We start from the raw sequence: 16,327 nt of genomic DNA, 5'->3' as shown, positions 1-16,327 counted from the left end.
AAACTATTCGGAAAAACGGAAATATGTAGGTATAAAAAAAATCAGTTTGTTGCCTATGTGCATGTGGTGAAATTGGGCGCATTCACAAAGCTAGTGACTACGTAGTCAAAATTCACCTAGCTTTGGAAATGCAAAATTGCACTACAAAGCTAGTCAATCCGGAGCTGTCATTTTAATGACAAATACAAATATATAAAATAAGAAACATTTGTGTTTTCAGAATTTTAAATATTTGTTTTCTCTTTAAGTCTAATAAAACCAAATAGAAGATTTAATATGATTGATTTATATTTGTATTTCAATACCGAAAGATTCATTTTATTTTGAATTCTTGTGTTCTTACCGAAAATCATTCTCCACTAACTTTGTAGTCAAATTTTGTACACTACGTCGGAGGTGAAATTTCAACTACTTTTGTAGTTAGATTTAGCCAATCAGAATCCCTTGACTACGTAGCCACTAGCTTTATGAATTCAATCGTAATCGCAAACTTTTCGAATCCTTTTCCGGTGAGATACCTAAAAGTCTCCGATTACGATGGAATTCATGATAGATCCTTTTGTAATAAGAATATCTTTTAAAAACATATTTTAATAAAATAATTCTTATTGAAATGACACTACGATGATCCATCGTACGATTCATCGTACGCTATGTAACACATGAGCTTTAATTAGAGTTAAGTTAAGTTTAATTAGAGTACTAAGTATTGTTAACGTAGAAGCTTACCTGATAATTTATTTATTCTATTCGTTTTAATTTATTAAGAAACTACTTACCTAATACTTCGCAAGAGACTTTGCAAATATTTTTTTTATTTATTTCAAACAAAACATTTCCTAACTTTTCAATCAGACAAATTTATTTGATACTCAAAAAATAAAATAAAATTAATATTTTGCAGAAAAAAAGTTATCATTATTTTTAAATAATTTTTAATTTATGAGTTCCTAATGTGTGTAAAAGTAAAGAACACAGATGTCGTGCTGATCCACATTCATTGCTTAATACAGACGGCAACCGTTGCAAATTATTTCTTAATTTGAATATATAGTTCAATAAAAAAAAACATCAACTATATTATAATACATAAAAGTATGCAATGATCTAACGACGTTTAGTCAATCTCTCTATGTACTTTGTTTTCGTGAGAGCACCGCTTCCACTTGTAGGATCCATCATACGGTTCCAATCTGTTTGACCAACTACAAAACCAATTGCTCGCATTTTATCTTGAGCGCGCTTTTCTTCTATGTCAGCCCATCGTACCTAAAAATTCCAAATAAAGGTCTATTGTTTTAAATGTACACGTAAAACTCTTTTACTTACTCTTTTCTTTCCATTTGTATTAGAAGATGGAGGCTCCCAACCATCTATCTGAAGATATTCTTCAAGAGTAGCAGTTCCACGTTTGGAAATCGGTTTACTAGTACCATCGAGGCGTGCTATAAGTTAAAGTAACTTAGTTAATTGGTTATTCCGTAGCGCTTGGCACAATAAACTTACCTAAATTTTCTGTAGTCGGGTCGGTGTCCCATTTGCTTTTCAGAAATCTGCCATCCTTGTATATTAAAAATAGAAATAATTATTTTGCATTAAATTTTACCCATAAAGTCCATTTAAAAATGTTATGAACAAGTCACAACTTTCATCCGCAATGAGTAATTATTAATTGAAGACTTATTGGCCGTGTTTTTCTAAAATGCTCTCCATTTAATTATTCGTGCACAAAAATATAAACTTACTTTTGAATGCCACTTCTTAATATTATTTGATTTTAAAGACTTATGTAAGAAATCCTTGTATAGAAAACACGGCTATTGGATTTTGTTGGAAGTAAGTCTTATTTCTAGATAGTAACAGAGTTTAAGGACATATTCTAATATTGTTATTTTCGTTGGTAAATTTCCCCACACATTGCTAACATAAAATTGGAATTAATTCAACACTAAAAACATAAATTCTTTCTTATATTCAGAAAGTATTTTAAGCACGCAGGAACGAAATTGTCTTCGGACCATCGATACTTGCAATTGATTACAAAAATTTAGATTAAAACGAAAAAGCTTGTAGTGGGATTACAGTTTACGCTGTTAACCAAGGACCTCTTAAGTAAAATGATCGAACAATATCGTTTCGACAATTGTTATCGCTTCAGCATTTTTGTAGAAAAACAAAAAAGAAACAGCAATCGTCAAATCAACCTCGTTCGGTGCATTTTTAAAAGTTTTTGTTTTGTTTTTGAAAAAGGGCTTTAGATGAATATACCACTTTTAATAAAGCACAAACAATGATTATAAGTTATCGGTATGCTATTTTAATTGCTATAGAAGATTTTAAAGATCGCATTAAGAATGTGAGCTGTTCAAATTAAAAAAAAAGGAATTTATGAATGCAGGGGCAGGCTTTTGTGCTCTTTTTGTAAAATTTAATAAAAATATTACTTGCAATAAGTTTGCTTATAATATCCTCGAACTTACACAAATAAAAAAAGAACTTACATTATTGTCAGTTGTTTCTTCTTCTGCTTCTATTACTTCTTCTTCATCGTCATCATCGTCTAGCTCAATTACCTCAGAATCGGCAACAAAGTGATCCTCCTGCAAAGAATTTAATTTAAAATTTAGTTTTTATACAAATACACATGTAAATAATTCGAAATTTTGCAAGCAATATGTATACTTGAGTTCGTAGAAAATACATGATGAGGCAAACAAAGTGGTTTGATCAATTTTGACCTTGAGGGTATGATCATGAATTGTCATGCATGGGAAATATTTCTCAAATCGTTTATGAGAGGTTTGAAATATTTGTGCTTAAACAAGGTTGAGTATTTAAAAAAGTGTAATTTCATTTTCACCGAAATAACTATTCACTTTTTGTGACACAAGGTATGACATGAAAGATATTCTTCCCACTCTTTAAGTGTAAGCTTAGTTATCTAATTTGCATATATTATAAACACAGTAGGTTTTTTATTTATAAAAATAACAATTTTATCAGCCTCTGTGTTTAGGAAACTAAACTATGGAATTATAATTGTCCGCAATAACACGGGGAGCGATTGCTAACTGAGTCTTCCAGAACATTTGTATTCCATTGTGTATTTTCCCTGAACACGGAGCTAACAAAAACTATAGTTTTTTTATAAATAAGTGGTAAATATTTTGATTTTAGTTCTTAAAAGACTTCCCTTTTGGTACTGCCTCCTTTTGACTTACATATATTATGTCTTTGAAAAAATAGTGATAACCATATTTTAAACTTTTAATTGCCCTATAATTTAATCTCGTTTATTGAGTAAATAAATACATTTCTAAAAAACAATTTATTTCAAACTACCTCTAAAAAACTTTAGAAATATGTTCTAGAGCAAAATTATTGATTATTTGGCAGTTGCAGGTCGATATATTCTTGTTGTTAATAAATCTAAATCTTTTCTTTGAAAATTCTATAAATAAAAATACTTGTTCAGTGCAATCCAAGAAAACGATGACGTTGTACCAAATTTCTAGTCTTTTTCAACACAATAATGATTTAAGTACTTACCATCGTATTCAAGTTTTATTTATTTCCTAAGAGTAAGAAAAACACTTGAATTTTACTTAAACAAATCTATTTTTTGCCTAAAAAAATAATCAAAATTAAACTTAGATAAAAACTAAATTCTTTTTACCTTACAGTTTGAAACAAATTTCTTTAAATGAAGTATTTATTCAATAAAAAACAATATATTATGGGCCTAGTTAAAGATTAATAAGTTAACATTGCAACCAAAAGATCACCACTTGTCTTTCAAAGGTAATTAGAAACAAAAAAAAAACACCACAAGAAAATATTACCTTTAAGAACTTTCAGAATATAAACCATCCTAAAAAGTACATAATAATGACAAATAATAAAGCTCACACATACAAAGTACAGCAATACCCTTTCAAATTAATTTTTCTATTCGCCTTATATCACAAAATAGGAAAAGTTCCTTTGGGAAAAATATTTTTTTTTATATTTGAAGACTCTGTGCTCAAATATCTCATCAGCAATCTTAGACATATGAAACAAACACACAAGGTTAAAACCCTTTTATTGTATTTCAAATTAATTTTGGTCAAAACTTTCTAACAGTTCAAGCTAAGCAATGCCAAATTCTGTTTATCAGACATTATTTATATATATACATAGGTACAGACATTTTGTACTTATTATTTTATGAATGGAAGTTGAACATTGCCAAATTCAGGTGATTAAATATCAGACATTTGTATGTATATACGTACAGAGACGTTTGGTACTTATTATCAATTGAGTACTTAGTACTTAGCCCAAGAACGACAATAGTCGTTTTTAAATGTGTTCAAAGTTTATACCTAAGCGTTTTTATGATTTTGCTTGGCAAAATGACACATTGTGTTTATTTTTGTGGTATAATTGAATAATTTTATATATATTTTTTAATATAGTTATAAATACCAAATTATTTTTAAAACAGACATTTTTTAATCAACACTTACAAAACTAATATAAAAACTCACCAGATCAGATACATCTTCCATTTCAACAACATTTTCCAATAAGTTAGAAACATCGAGCTTTATATAATGTCGTGGACAATCTTGATAATTCTCAATTATTTGCTTGATGTCTTCTTCCTTTCGATTGTGAATATTTTGTTCGAGACAACGCTCCAATTTGCATTTCAGGTCGATGACAAATGGCTGTTAAGCAATGATTTATAGATTCTCAAAATAAGTGAATGATATTATGTAAGTAACAATTTTAATATTAATTAACTTTGTCTAAAACAGTGACCGCGCAGCAACATAAATTAATACTTAAATATGTTGGGTATAAATTCATTGTATGTTTCTGTGCTTCTTAATAATGCACTCACTCAATACTTTCGTATTTCTATACCAAACATTTTGGCATATTTTAAGTGAACAACTAACGGAAGGCGTTATTTAAATATTAACTTACCGAAAAATTACCATCCCTAGCAGCATTATAAAATTCATTGAATGTACGTAACGACTGATTACAACAGTCAACAATAATAAAGTCAAAAAGATGATCAGTAACTGTTTTTTTAAAGGACTTAATTAAATACTGCATATATGTTGGTTCCATTTCTTTTTCGTATTCATAAAGAATTTCCTTCTTTGGTATCTGCAAACCAATTAAAAAATAAAAAAAAAAGAAGTTATATTATAATTTTATTAAGTCTCAAATAAAATAAGGCATTGGTATTCATGCTGGAGTTTTTTAATCTCACCTTTCGACCAGTTTTAGGGCACTTTTCTTCATAATCATTTTCAACCATGAAGTAATCGTCTACACTAAGCAAGCGTGGAGTCTGTCCACCCATTTCAACTTCTTTCTCTTTTATTAATTTAGCTACGTGTGATTTTCCACTTCCCGGTGGGCCACGTATAATTATTACAATATTTTTTGGTCGCGTCAACCGTCCCGGTTTAAATAAAATCTCATCAATGGGAATAGTGTTGTTATTCTCATTCGAGGGAATGACCATTGATGGGGTTTTATTTGAATCCGATACTGACGGGAACAAGGATACTGTTTTCTTTTTTATTGGAGTGTTTTGAGAAGGAAGGTCGGCAGTTTCTGTAATGCTGCTTTTTTGCAGAGTTTAAATATAAAAATAATACCAAATTTAGTATTTTGTAGGTTTTATTTAGAAATAATTATCTTACCATTCATTATCAGATATTTCTTCAAAATTTTCTTCAATTTCATCATTTTCAAATGACTCTGGGTGTGTATTTTCTGTTAAAGGTTCGGTGTCAAATTGAATAGAATTCCTCTTGCCCCTCTTAGTGGGTGGACCCGGTCTTTGACGGCTTTCTGGGTTTTGCAAGATCCATTTATTTCTTGGATATTCTTGCCCTTTTTCAGATTCCAACTCATTTACGTTATCAGTTTCAGTCTGTATTCATACAAAAGTAAAATGCAAAATATGATATTGAAAAACAAACCAATCGTAGGTATAGAAAATTGTTGTTTTTATTTTTCTTAAATCGGTTTGAAATAAATCTTTGAAAAACAAATAACGTACCGGTGTAGATAATTCGTCGCAGTTAGGATTTTCATTTTCTTCTGGATTGTTTGTCTTTACGTTTGAATTGGTTTCATTTGAATTTCCTCTAAAACCTTGATTCTGATTTCGTTGCTGTTGTTGTTGATGGTCTTGACCTTGATTCCATTTATTAGATTTTTGATTACCACTTTTATCTTGGAATGCATTCTGAGCTTTTGCATGACCATAATCAATCGTTTTAACTGGAACGAACTCACTATTATCACGACCAAAAGAAGTTGGTGGCAAAAGTGCAGATGGCTTGTGACCATAATCAACAACTTTTGCTGCGGGCATCAATGATTCTGGACGTGAACGGTTTTGGTAGTCAAATATTTGTTTTGGACGATAGAAGTCATTATCACCAACACCGCGATCACCAAAATTGTTTGCATTATTCCGGTATCCGAGAGAATTATTGAAATTCGTATCGGGTCTATTGAAATTCAGGTATTCATATCAGTTATTAAATCACTTAAAAAACAAGGACAACAAATTTGAAATGTTCAATACTAGCGTTAAATGTATTTTGTTTCCTTTTTTTTTGCAAAAGAATGAAATTTCTTGTTTTGAAAATAAAAAACATTGTACATACGTTATAGAACAAAAGAAAGATGGTATACAAATTTTTAGGTATAATTTTTGAAAACTATGTCTTAAATTTGTTTAAACCAAAGATTCATACAACTTAAAACAACAAAAAGCAAAAGCACATAAATTCAGTGATTAAAAATGTATATTTATTACATAATCATAAATTATATTTGGGAATAATAATAATAATTAAAGAGTAAGTAATTGTTCAACTTGGTTTCATTAACACTTTAAACTTTTGAAAAGTTGGTTTTTACGGTTATAAATGTGTGTGTGGTAGCATTTTTAGGTCATTGAAACTTCCATTGCCATCAGATTTGATTTAGATGTTCTTATTACGTTTTATCGGACACACCTTTGCAAATGTATATAAACAACATTCCGTATTTCGAAATGTTAAACAGGACTTCTTTTAAAATTTTGTTTTCATCAAAAAGGAGTTGAGAGTTTTATACATTTTTTAACATTGAGAATTTTGACTTTGATAACTGTTAAGGGTCACTGTTTTGAAATTTTAAAACAAGATTTTTTTCAGAGTTTTGTTTTAAAGGGAGGGTAAGATGAGAGAGTTGATAATGTGAACTTCATAATTTGGGTTTACATTTTTGAGGCATGTACATCCTTTGACAATTAGATTTTATTGTGAGATTGACATGTTTCAAAATTCAAGATTATGCAGAGAAGAAAGTTGGAGAGTAGGATTTTTTCAAATAGGGAAAAAAAAGTTGAATTATTTTTTCTTAAAATATTATATAGCCAAAATGTTATGCAGCCCAGCTAAGATAATTGTAATGTTGGGTTAAATTCTTTCAAAATCAAAAAAGAAAAAATCATCTAAAATAAGAGATTTTAATTTGTATACAATTTTGTAACTATTATTTAACTTTCACTTTATAAGCCAACAGCAAATTTTTAAATTAATCTATAACCAAAATGTAAGTTAAGGGTTGAATTTTCTCGCTTCTTGCGGTGATGGCAGGTTGAAAGAACTAATTTTCTCTTTGCTATTCCATATTTTACTATAAAATGGGCTATGATGCACTATTATTTTGCTTTTAGAAAATGGTTAAAATGATTGTGCCATTAAAAACAAGCAAAACAAATAATTTTCAACCACTCATCACAACTAAACCTCGGTGTTCACTTGCGCCTTTTTAACGCGTAGTGACCAAGCGGCACCGCCTTTGCATCTTATAAAAGAAAGCAGCGTCACCTCAAGTGTGTGCGCACTGCTCAATTCGTTTGTGGGTATTGTTAGACGCAGAGGAGATTTCGCTGGATCACTACGCTTTAAAAACTCGCAAGAAGAAGAAAAAAATTCTCATATATTTTCATTTTGATTATAAATTCACTAATAAAATTTACTGTGGGTTTTGGGATTTTAATGTTCACTTTTCGGAGTCGTTCATATTAAAGTTAGCCATTAATATTCCCCAAAAATATAAATATATGCTATTATTTAAGTTGATTTGTCATGTAAAACATGTTTTGTTGCCATATTTTAATTCTTATCATTTAAGAGTTCTATTCGAAAACCTTATATTTTTGAGAAATAAGTGTTTTTTGGCTTCGAGACGAAAATTCTTTGCGAGATTTTTGTTCCATTTTGCAAAGATGGAACTTTGCAACTATACCTGCTGTACAATGACGGCTCAGATGGCTGGGTCATGCAGAGCGACATCAACACTCCAGCCTGAAAAGACTGTCAATCCGATCCCGGGGCAGTTTAGGGTGACTGTTGCTCAGGTGACGCACGCAGATGGGAGAGGACTTTAAACAACTTGGCGAGTGAAATTGGAGACAGCTAGATAGAGACTGAGCGCTAGTTGGTGACGCATGTTAGTTGAGAAACATGTCCATGTAGGGCAATAGCGTTAATTAAAATAAGTGTTTTTTTGGAGATTTTTATTGTACATAAGTATAAATTTTGTTTTGATAAAATTTCATGCAAAATTATTTTTTAAAGTTGCTATATTTTGCTTATGAACTTTTCTATGTTCGTAATCGAAACCTTGTGAAATATTTATTATTTTGGAAAGAGCCACAATTTGATCACTCCACATGATATATCAAGGTCAAAAAAAAAAGTAACAGAGAATTGCTCGATCGGCGAATTTTTGTATAAACTTCGATATTTGAAATCAAAGCAAAAAGTTCGGGTATTTAAATTCAATTATATAAACCAAATTACTTTTTTTTCAATTTGCCATTAGTTACTGCACAACACACAAACACACACACACAGATACTGTCCTCCGTTATAAAAGCTACGTAGATAAAACAATGTCAAGCAACTTTATTTTAAAATGTCAGCCAAATGCAAAGTGAAACTAAAGTTTCCACTACACTTTGTGCAAGTTTCATAATATAGTTGCGTAAATATTTATAAGAGATGGGTAATGGAGTTAATGTTTATTTGTCCATATAAATAATAACTTATAATCTAAATATAACTTATATAATTATGATTGATTTAAATATAATTTATATCATTAACAAAATGTGATTTGTGTTCTCTATAGACATCGGTTGGGCTCATCTGAGTTTATTCAAATGTAATTTAAATAAATATTATGTCAAACTAATGTAGCACATTCATGTTATTGCTTAGCAATACAAGAATTAAAGGTAAATATTGAACGAACTAAGGAAGGTAGAGAAGATTTATGTGGAATCATTTAGCTTGCGAAGGCACATTAACATATTTTACAGATCAGAATAGTCTATTTGGTGTGATTTAGTAAGTTTTTTTAATCTTTGTTACATATCAATACTCAGTTTGTGTAGGGTTTCGTAGAAATTAATAGTGTTGTCCCGTTTAGAAGGCAACATCTTTATTTCAGGGACGCTTTTATAAAGGGTTTTTGAGAACAAAAAAAAAGTTATTTAATCATATTATTAACAAATATTGGTCTCTTGTAATTTAATATTCAATAAATTATATATTTTTTTGTGATAGGCTTCATAAACATTTTAGGGGTAAGAGATGAAGTTAAGTTTAAGGCAGATTAGACAAAAAAAACACTAGAAGCGATTGGCTTCCAGTTACACTGGGTTTCAATAGTTTTTTGCAAATAAAATCCGTACTTAAGTAACAGATGTGTAATTCCTGCTAAGCAAAATTTAACATCTATAATAACAAAATAAGCAAAACAAAAATTGAATGTGAATAATTTGTTACTGACTTGTTTTAAAAACTTTGCTTAGCTGGCTTTTCACACCGACCCAAACACCGACTGTCAAAACAAACTCGAAGTGCATTGTATTTAAAAACGTATTTTTTTTTTAAATTATACGATACATTATATAAGGTTTATATTATAAAATATTTAAAATTTGTGTTTAAAGAAAGCGGTTTTAAACAATAATATCGATAATAAATCAGAATGAAGTTTATAAAACTACAAAATTACCCAACAGAGGTAAATAAATAAACATATGTAAATTGATTCTGCAAGCTACTTGAAATGGAAAATATTTGTTCTTTAACATTTAACAGCATTTATTTGTAAAATTTGTAGATCCTCAATTTTAAAAATTGTTCTTTTAAAAAATATAATATAAAATCATTTATAAAAATAAGGGCATAGAACAAATAAATAGTCATGTTCAACACTACGTACATGAATTAAATATAATTCCTTTATATTTTACATACCTGTTATTGAAGTTTCTTCCTCCGGCAAAGTTTTCTCCATCATAGTTGCTGTCACGAGGATTGTTAAAATTGTCTCCTTCTTTGGAATTGTCTCCTCCTTCAAAATTGTTTCTTCCTTCAAAATTGTCTCTTCCTTCAAAATTGTCTCCTCTTCCAAAATTGTGTCCTCCTCCAAAATTGTTTCCTCCTCCAAAACTGTCTCCTCTTTTAAAATTGTCCCCTCTTCCAAAATTGTCTCCTCCACCTGCTACTCCTCCTCTATTAAAGTTCTCGTCGTCGAAGTTTCTTCCACCGAAATTTCTTCCTCCGAAATTTCCTCTTCCACCACTGAAACCTCTTCCAAAGTTATCGTTTGTAAAGTTACCTCTTCCGAAATTATCATTTTCGAAGTTTCCTTCGAAATTTCCTCCTCTTTGCTGCTGGAGATTTGTCAGACCACCAAATGCGTTATTTGTACTACTCTCAAAAGGACCCCGTCCGCTATTTGTAATGTCAAGATTCTTATTTCCTCCATTGTCTGTATCTTCGGGACCATTACCACGTCGGAATGGATTTCGTGGATTTTTTTGTGGCATATCTCTACCGCCGTCGGATAAATTAGAACTGCCCGGTCGTCGGCTCAGGCGATCGTCGTTATTGAATGAATTATCATCAAATTGATTGCGACTGTCAAACCCACTTGAATTGAACCTGTTGTTTGGGTTTACATTGTGGTTCATATTTGTATTCTGTTGTCTGTTGTCGAAATCTTGATTTCGATTTTGACTTTGATTTTGCCACGATTGCGACTGTTGTGGATGTTGGGACATTTCTGACGACGCATTGTTGTCCCATTGTCGATTATTAGAACGTTCTTGTTGCATTTGAATAAGTGGTTGAAGTTGTTGGAGTTGCTGGAGAAGCTGATTTTGTTGTGCATTTGCTGCTGGATTTAAACAACCACTTTTTTGAGCTTGGGCTAAAGCAACGCTTAGTAGTTGCATTACATTTGGATCTTGTAGAGCTTTTGCAAGATCTGCTGCCTGTGGTGGTAAGTTAGACTGCTGCTGATTAGGAACAGATTGCTGAATGTTCTGTTCTGTAGACATTTGTGATTGTGGTCTCTGAAAAGGGGATGCTAATACATCACGATCTCTTGATATACTTCTCGAATGACAACTCGCGGCATCTCGGGGAATATCTGCTTTTGAAGTTCTACTTCCCGCAGGGGAAGCATTTCGTAGTAGTGGCGACACACAAGCTTCTGGAGAGAGAACTGGTTTTTCGACAACTATGTCAAAAAGTGATGGAATTTTTCGTTGTGCTGGTGGTGGTGGTGGTGGTGTTGCTTGATTTATTTGCGCTTGGGAATTCAAAAACGAGAACTGAGGGTTTGAATCTTTTAATGTCATTTGCTGATGTTGCGGAGTTGTAAGAATATTTCCACTATTGAATGAAGTGGCAGGTATTTTGGGAGGCCTAGTTGGTCCATCAGTATCTGAATCCATTACGTTCTTATTTTTTTCATTTTCATTCATTGGATTATCAACCACTTCACCATCTTTAGAGCCAACCAAATCTAATCCAGGAATTCCTCCTCCTGATTTAAACAATTCAGTCATTTCTTGTTTTTTAAATATGGTTGTTTCAGATTTATTTAAATTTTCGGTTTCTTTTTCTTCTACATTTTTATTTTCACTTTCTTTCTCGGCTTCTGGCGTGGTTTTATCTATTTTTTCACAAGACAAAATAACAACGCAGTCTTCGGATTCACTTTGTTCCATGTCGGAATTTTGAGATTTCTGTATTTCAAGCGATTTATTAGGTTTTTCTGCTTCAATTATTTTTTCATTAGAATTATTAGAAATTTCATTTTGAACATCCTGAGGTGCATCTGGATGAAGAATTGGATTTTGAGGTTGCATAGGTTCTAGTTGTTTTGGATCATTTTGTGGTGGAATTGGTTGATGAGATTGTTGGTTGTTGGTTGGAATTGATTGATGAGATTGTTGGTTTTGCAATGGTTCCCGCGTTTCGGAGTTTTGTAAGTTAGATTTCTGCTGCATTTCCATCATTTTCCTGCGTCTCATCTGTTCTCGACGTTCTAACAATCGGACTCTCGTCTTCTCGAACTCTCTTTCATACTTCATATACATATCGCGATCTGGATGATTGGCGTTCTCTTTTTTCCAGTTTTCAAACTGTTCTTCCCACAATCGAAATTGTTCATCAAATACTTTTTCGTCAACGGACCCACCGGTTGATTGATTTTGAGGTTTTTCATTTGGTGTACTTTGATTCTGTGAAATTTGCCTCTGTCTATTGTCGGGAGTTCCAAAATTGCCACTCTGCATATTGCTTTGCCAATTATTAGAATTTTGTTGATTCTGTCCCAAGTTTCTGTCAAAATTATCATAACTGTTGTCAAATCGGTTTGTAAAGTTTCCCCGATTATTTCTTTCGCCTGAATTGTCTTGTTGCCATGACTGATATTGATTGTTGTTTCTTCCATCAGAGTCATCAAACTGGCGTTCATTCTCATAGTTGTTTCCGCTTCGACTACGATTTCGGCCACCGAAATTGTTGTTCTGTCTGTTTCCTTGACGGTTGTTTCTTCCTTGTTCATTTTCTTGTTGATTACGTGGATAATTATTATTTTGATTTTGTCGCATGTTTTGTTGTTTCCCATTATTAAATTGTTGATCATTTTGAAGTGACCTGTCTTGTTGATTAAATTGTTGATTTTGCTGTCTGTTCTGTTGGTTATATTGATTTTGTTGGTTAAATTGATTTTGTTGGTTATATTGGTTTTGTGGATTATATTGGTTTTGTTGATTTTGTTGGTTGTATTGATTTTGTTGATTAATTGATCCATCATTTGGACCATTCCGCCGATTTCCTAAATTTGGCGTAGAGAACGGTGGTGGCTGACTCCATCGATTTTCTTGGTTTGGCAGGGGTTGTGATGATACCAGATTCTGATTCTGTGAATTAAGTACATTTTCCTGTTGCCCAACGGGGTCATTACTGTTCTGCATAGATGTTTCTTGAGGAAGTGGAGGAGGCGGAGGTGGTTGTTCGTAGATCTGAGCCGGAGCCTTTATTCCTTTCGAATTACTATTATCATCTGGGGGAGGTGGAGGTGGTGCAGTAGTTGGAACTGGTGGTATTGGATAAGGATTAGAGACGGCTGGAGGAGGATAATTATAGGTGTTGGCAACTGCAGTTCCACTGTAAGGAACTACAGCTGGTTGAGCTGGTGTGCTTTGAATTGCAGCCATTTCACGTTTGTACTAAAAGTAAATATTTAAAGTCATTTAGATTGAATGCTACTCCCAACCATTTAAATGCAAACAAAAAAATAGTTAAAACAACAACCTGTTCAAAAACTCTGCAACTCAGTTTTTCAGGAATTGTATAAACTAAACTATACACCAATTGGTATAAAAAAAAGCAGTTTTTTACGATATGTAATGGAGTTGCAATAAAACTTGTCTGCTTCTAGTTAAGTCTCAACTTAATGCAAAAAAATCTCGTCTCACAAAATAATTGAAATACGTATATAAGTTTGCTATGGCTAAACAATAAAATAAGTTTTCATTTCTTGTATTAAATCATTTTTTGTATGGACAAAACAAAATCAATTTTTAATAGAAAAATTCCTATTTTAATAATATTTGGTGTTTAATTTTAAATATTGTTTAGAGAAACGTTTGACAAGTATCAACACTTTTCGTATCATAAGCATACGAAACAGAAAATCCAAAATAATGGGATTTGATAAACGAATGCAATTTGAATTGATTGGGGCAAAAATTCTGTCAATTCCTGCAATATTTTTTTTTTTATCAAGAATTTTCTAGGCCCTCAACATGGTTCAGGCTAAGCAAACTAATTAAAAACCCATCAATATTTTTTACTTGGTACCATGTTTTTTAAACATTACTGAAGTCATTTTGTACGAATTGAATCAATATTTCAGTTTTCTTAAGAATCATACCAACACTTGAATCATTACATCTAGTTCTATAAGGACATTCAACAACAATCAGGTACAATTGACAGTGTGAAGTGAACATTTAACTATTATTTTATTTAATATTCAATCTAATTTAAAAACATCGGAGTAATTCAACGTACCCTACAGCCAAAAATCTAAGGTCTGAATTCTCGATACTGAGAGGCAACTTCAGTGGAAAAATAATGGTTGGGAATTGTTTTGTTTCTATTACGCTTATAAGCAAGGCCATCGTGTTTACTTCAAAATTGTATGGTTTATCTCCTCTTAAAAGAATACTTCAGTGAAGTTTGATCATGTAGCACAACTCAGTAATTAATAAAATATAGTTTCAGGTGAAAAATATTAATGCTATAAAACCACCTGCTGTTGGCGATTCTAAAGCCAAGGAAAATATCAGAAAGTTGCAAAAATAGACATGATTTTTGCCTGTCAATGAAAATTGTAATAGAGGTACAGATTCCATTGTATTGGTTGATTTTCTGGACAGATTTTCTTTGCCTATAAGTGTTCATAGAAATAAGAACAAAAATAAACGAAAATACATTCTTGTATTATTGTTGTTGTGAGTGTATTTGCAAAGAGTTGAACACGATAAGTGTTTTTATAAATCAAAACTTTTATCACATAATCTTTAAAATGAAACACCAAATATTATTACAATACTTTTTTCTCTAAAAAGTTGCTTTGGTTTTACCCTGACAAAAAACGCAAGAGTAAAATAAACGCTTCTTTATTTAGTTGTTCAGCTCAAAAAGGTTAATTTTTCAATTGAATAAATAGTAATAAAAATATATTAAAAAACATTTCAACCAATCGAATTATACACCAAATATTAAAAACAATAAATTAAGATGTTTTAGTTGATTGTGGGCAGCTTGATATTCCCAAAGCAACGTTTACTAGACCATTATGAACATTTGAACAAACCTACAGCAAGTATTATAAAACATTTGTTTTTTTTATGTAGTTACTGTTTTATACATATTTAATGTTTCGAAAGCATTGCAAGCATATTACATATCCACCTACATACTTCACTCATTTTTCAATTCACCTACATTCAGAGAACTTGATATAAACTACCCAGATCCTTGTGAAAACTACACAAGCGACAACTACCATGCAAAACATACATACAAATTATTTTTTAGTTATTTTTGTGTTCAAATGAGACCGCTTTCAGAAAGCTATAGCTTAGGAAGGTTTTTTTCTTGACTTAGATAGGTATATCCTGTTTGTTACCTGCTCGCCGTACTGAGCATGCCATTGAGCGTATTGTTGCTCGTAAGCCTGCCATTGCTGCCAGTGCTGTTGAACAGCGTATTGCTGTTCTGGGGTCATTGCAGCATATTGGGCTGGGGTGTAAGTCGGAGCTCCAGTTTGGTATGGAACTGTTTGCATCGGTGGAACCGCTGGCAAGGCAGCTGGCACTGGTGCTGGTGGTGCTTGCGAAGGTGGCGGTGCCTGTGCTGCAGGCAGAACCGGTCCAATTAAGGGCGATTGTGGATTATTGGAAGTTGGGGGTATTGGTGGTGGCCCCGATGCCCATTGATTCCACATTTTGGACAAGCTTTCTTCACTTTACTTTGATTTAACTTATTAAATAAATTACTATTAGTTTTAACTAATAACATATACAAACTATTTTGTACAGCTTAATAAATTATTTTCTATTTCCCTAGAACCGCTTAGAATTTGTTAAGCAATTTTTTCACTTCCATTGACGAATGAAAAAGGAACCATTTTGAAAAATAACATGGTTGCCGTTGCCTTGCCGGAGTACTTGTCAAATAGATGAGAGAGGTTTGTATAACAGTTATAACAGACAGGGAGTGCATTTAAATTAGAAGAATGAACTCAACTTGGGACGTGTTCGAATTGCTTTGAACAGTTGGTTTAAATGTTGTCGTTTGGTCAAATGGTTACATCAAGAGTTTTGAATAAATCGGATTAAACTCTATCCTGCTTCTGTTAAAATTAT

At 31.8% G+C, this 16,327-nt stretch overlaps 1 protein-coding gene across 2 annotated transcripts; it reads right to left on the bottom strand.

Moving 5' to 3' along the window:
- Positions 1 to 835: 835 nt before the first annotated feature.
- On the bottom strand, positions 836 to 16,092 carry LOC129941744 (probable cyclin-dependent serine/threonine-protein kinase DDB_G0292550). 2 transcript variants are annotated; one of them, XM_056050452.1, is made up of 11 exons: positions 15,589 to 16,092; positions 10,347 to 13,618; positions 6,074 to 6,530; positions 5,712 to 5,944; positions 5,273 to 5,633; positions 4,978 to 5,166; positions 4,533 to 4,715; positions 2,502 to 2,600; positions 1,507 to 1,561; positions 1,330 to 1,445; positions 836 to 1,269 (listed from the first exon to the last, which is right to left on the bottom strand). In XM_056050452.1, the coding sequence occupies exons 1-11, from the start codon at positions 15,904 to 15,906 to the stop codon at positions 1,108 to 1,110; spliced, it is 5,445 nt and encodes a 1,814-aa protein (XP_055906427.1). In that variant the 5' UTR covers positions 15,907 to 16,092; the 3' UTR covers positions 836 to 1,107. The 2 variants fall into 2 exon arrangements, with proteins under 2 accessions (XP_055906427.1, XP_055906428.1); XM_056050453.1 differs by having other exon boundaries at positions 5,273 to 5,630.
- Positions 16,093 to 16,327: the final 235 nt, after the last annotated feature.

The sequence above is a fragment of the Eupeodes corollae genome, chromosome 1 (genome assembly GCF_945859685.1).
Source record: "Eupeodes corollae chromosome 1, idEupCoro1.1, whole genome shotgun sequence".
Taxonomy (NCBI): Eukaryota; Metazoa; Arthropoda; class Insecta; order Diptera; family Syrphidae; genus Eupeodes; species Eupeodes corollae.
The sequence above is the reverse complement of the archived record's forward strand: the minus strand, read 5'-3'. Positions and strand labels throughout refer to the sequence as shown.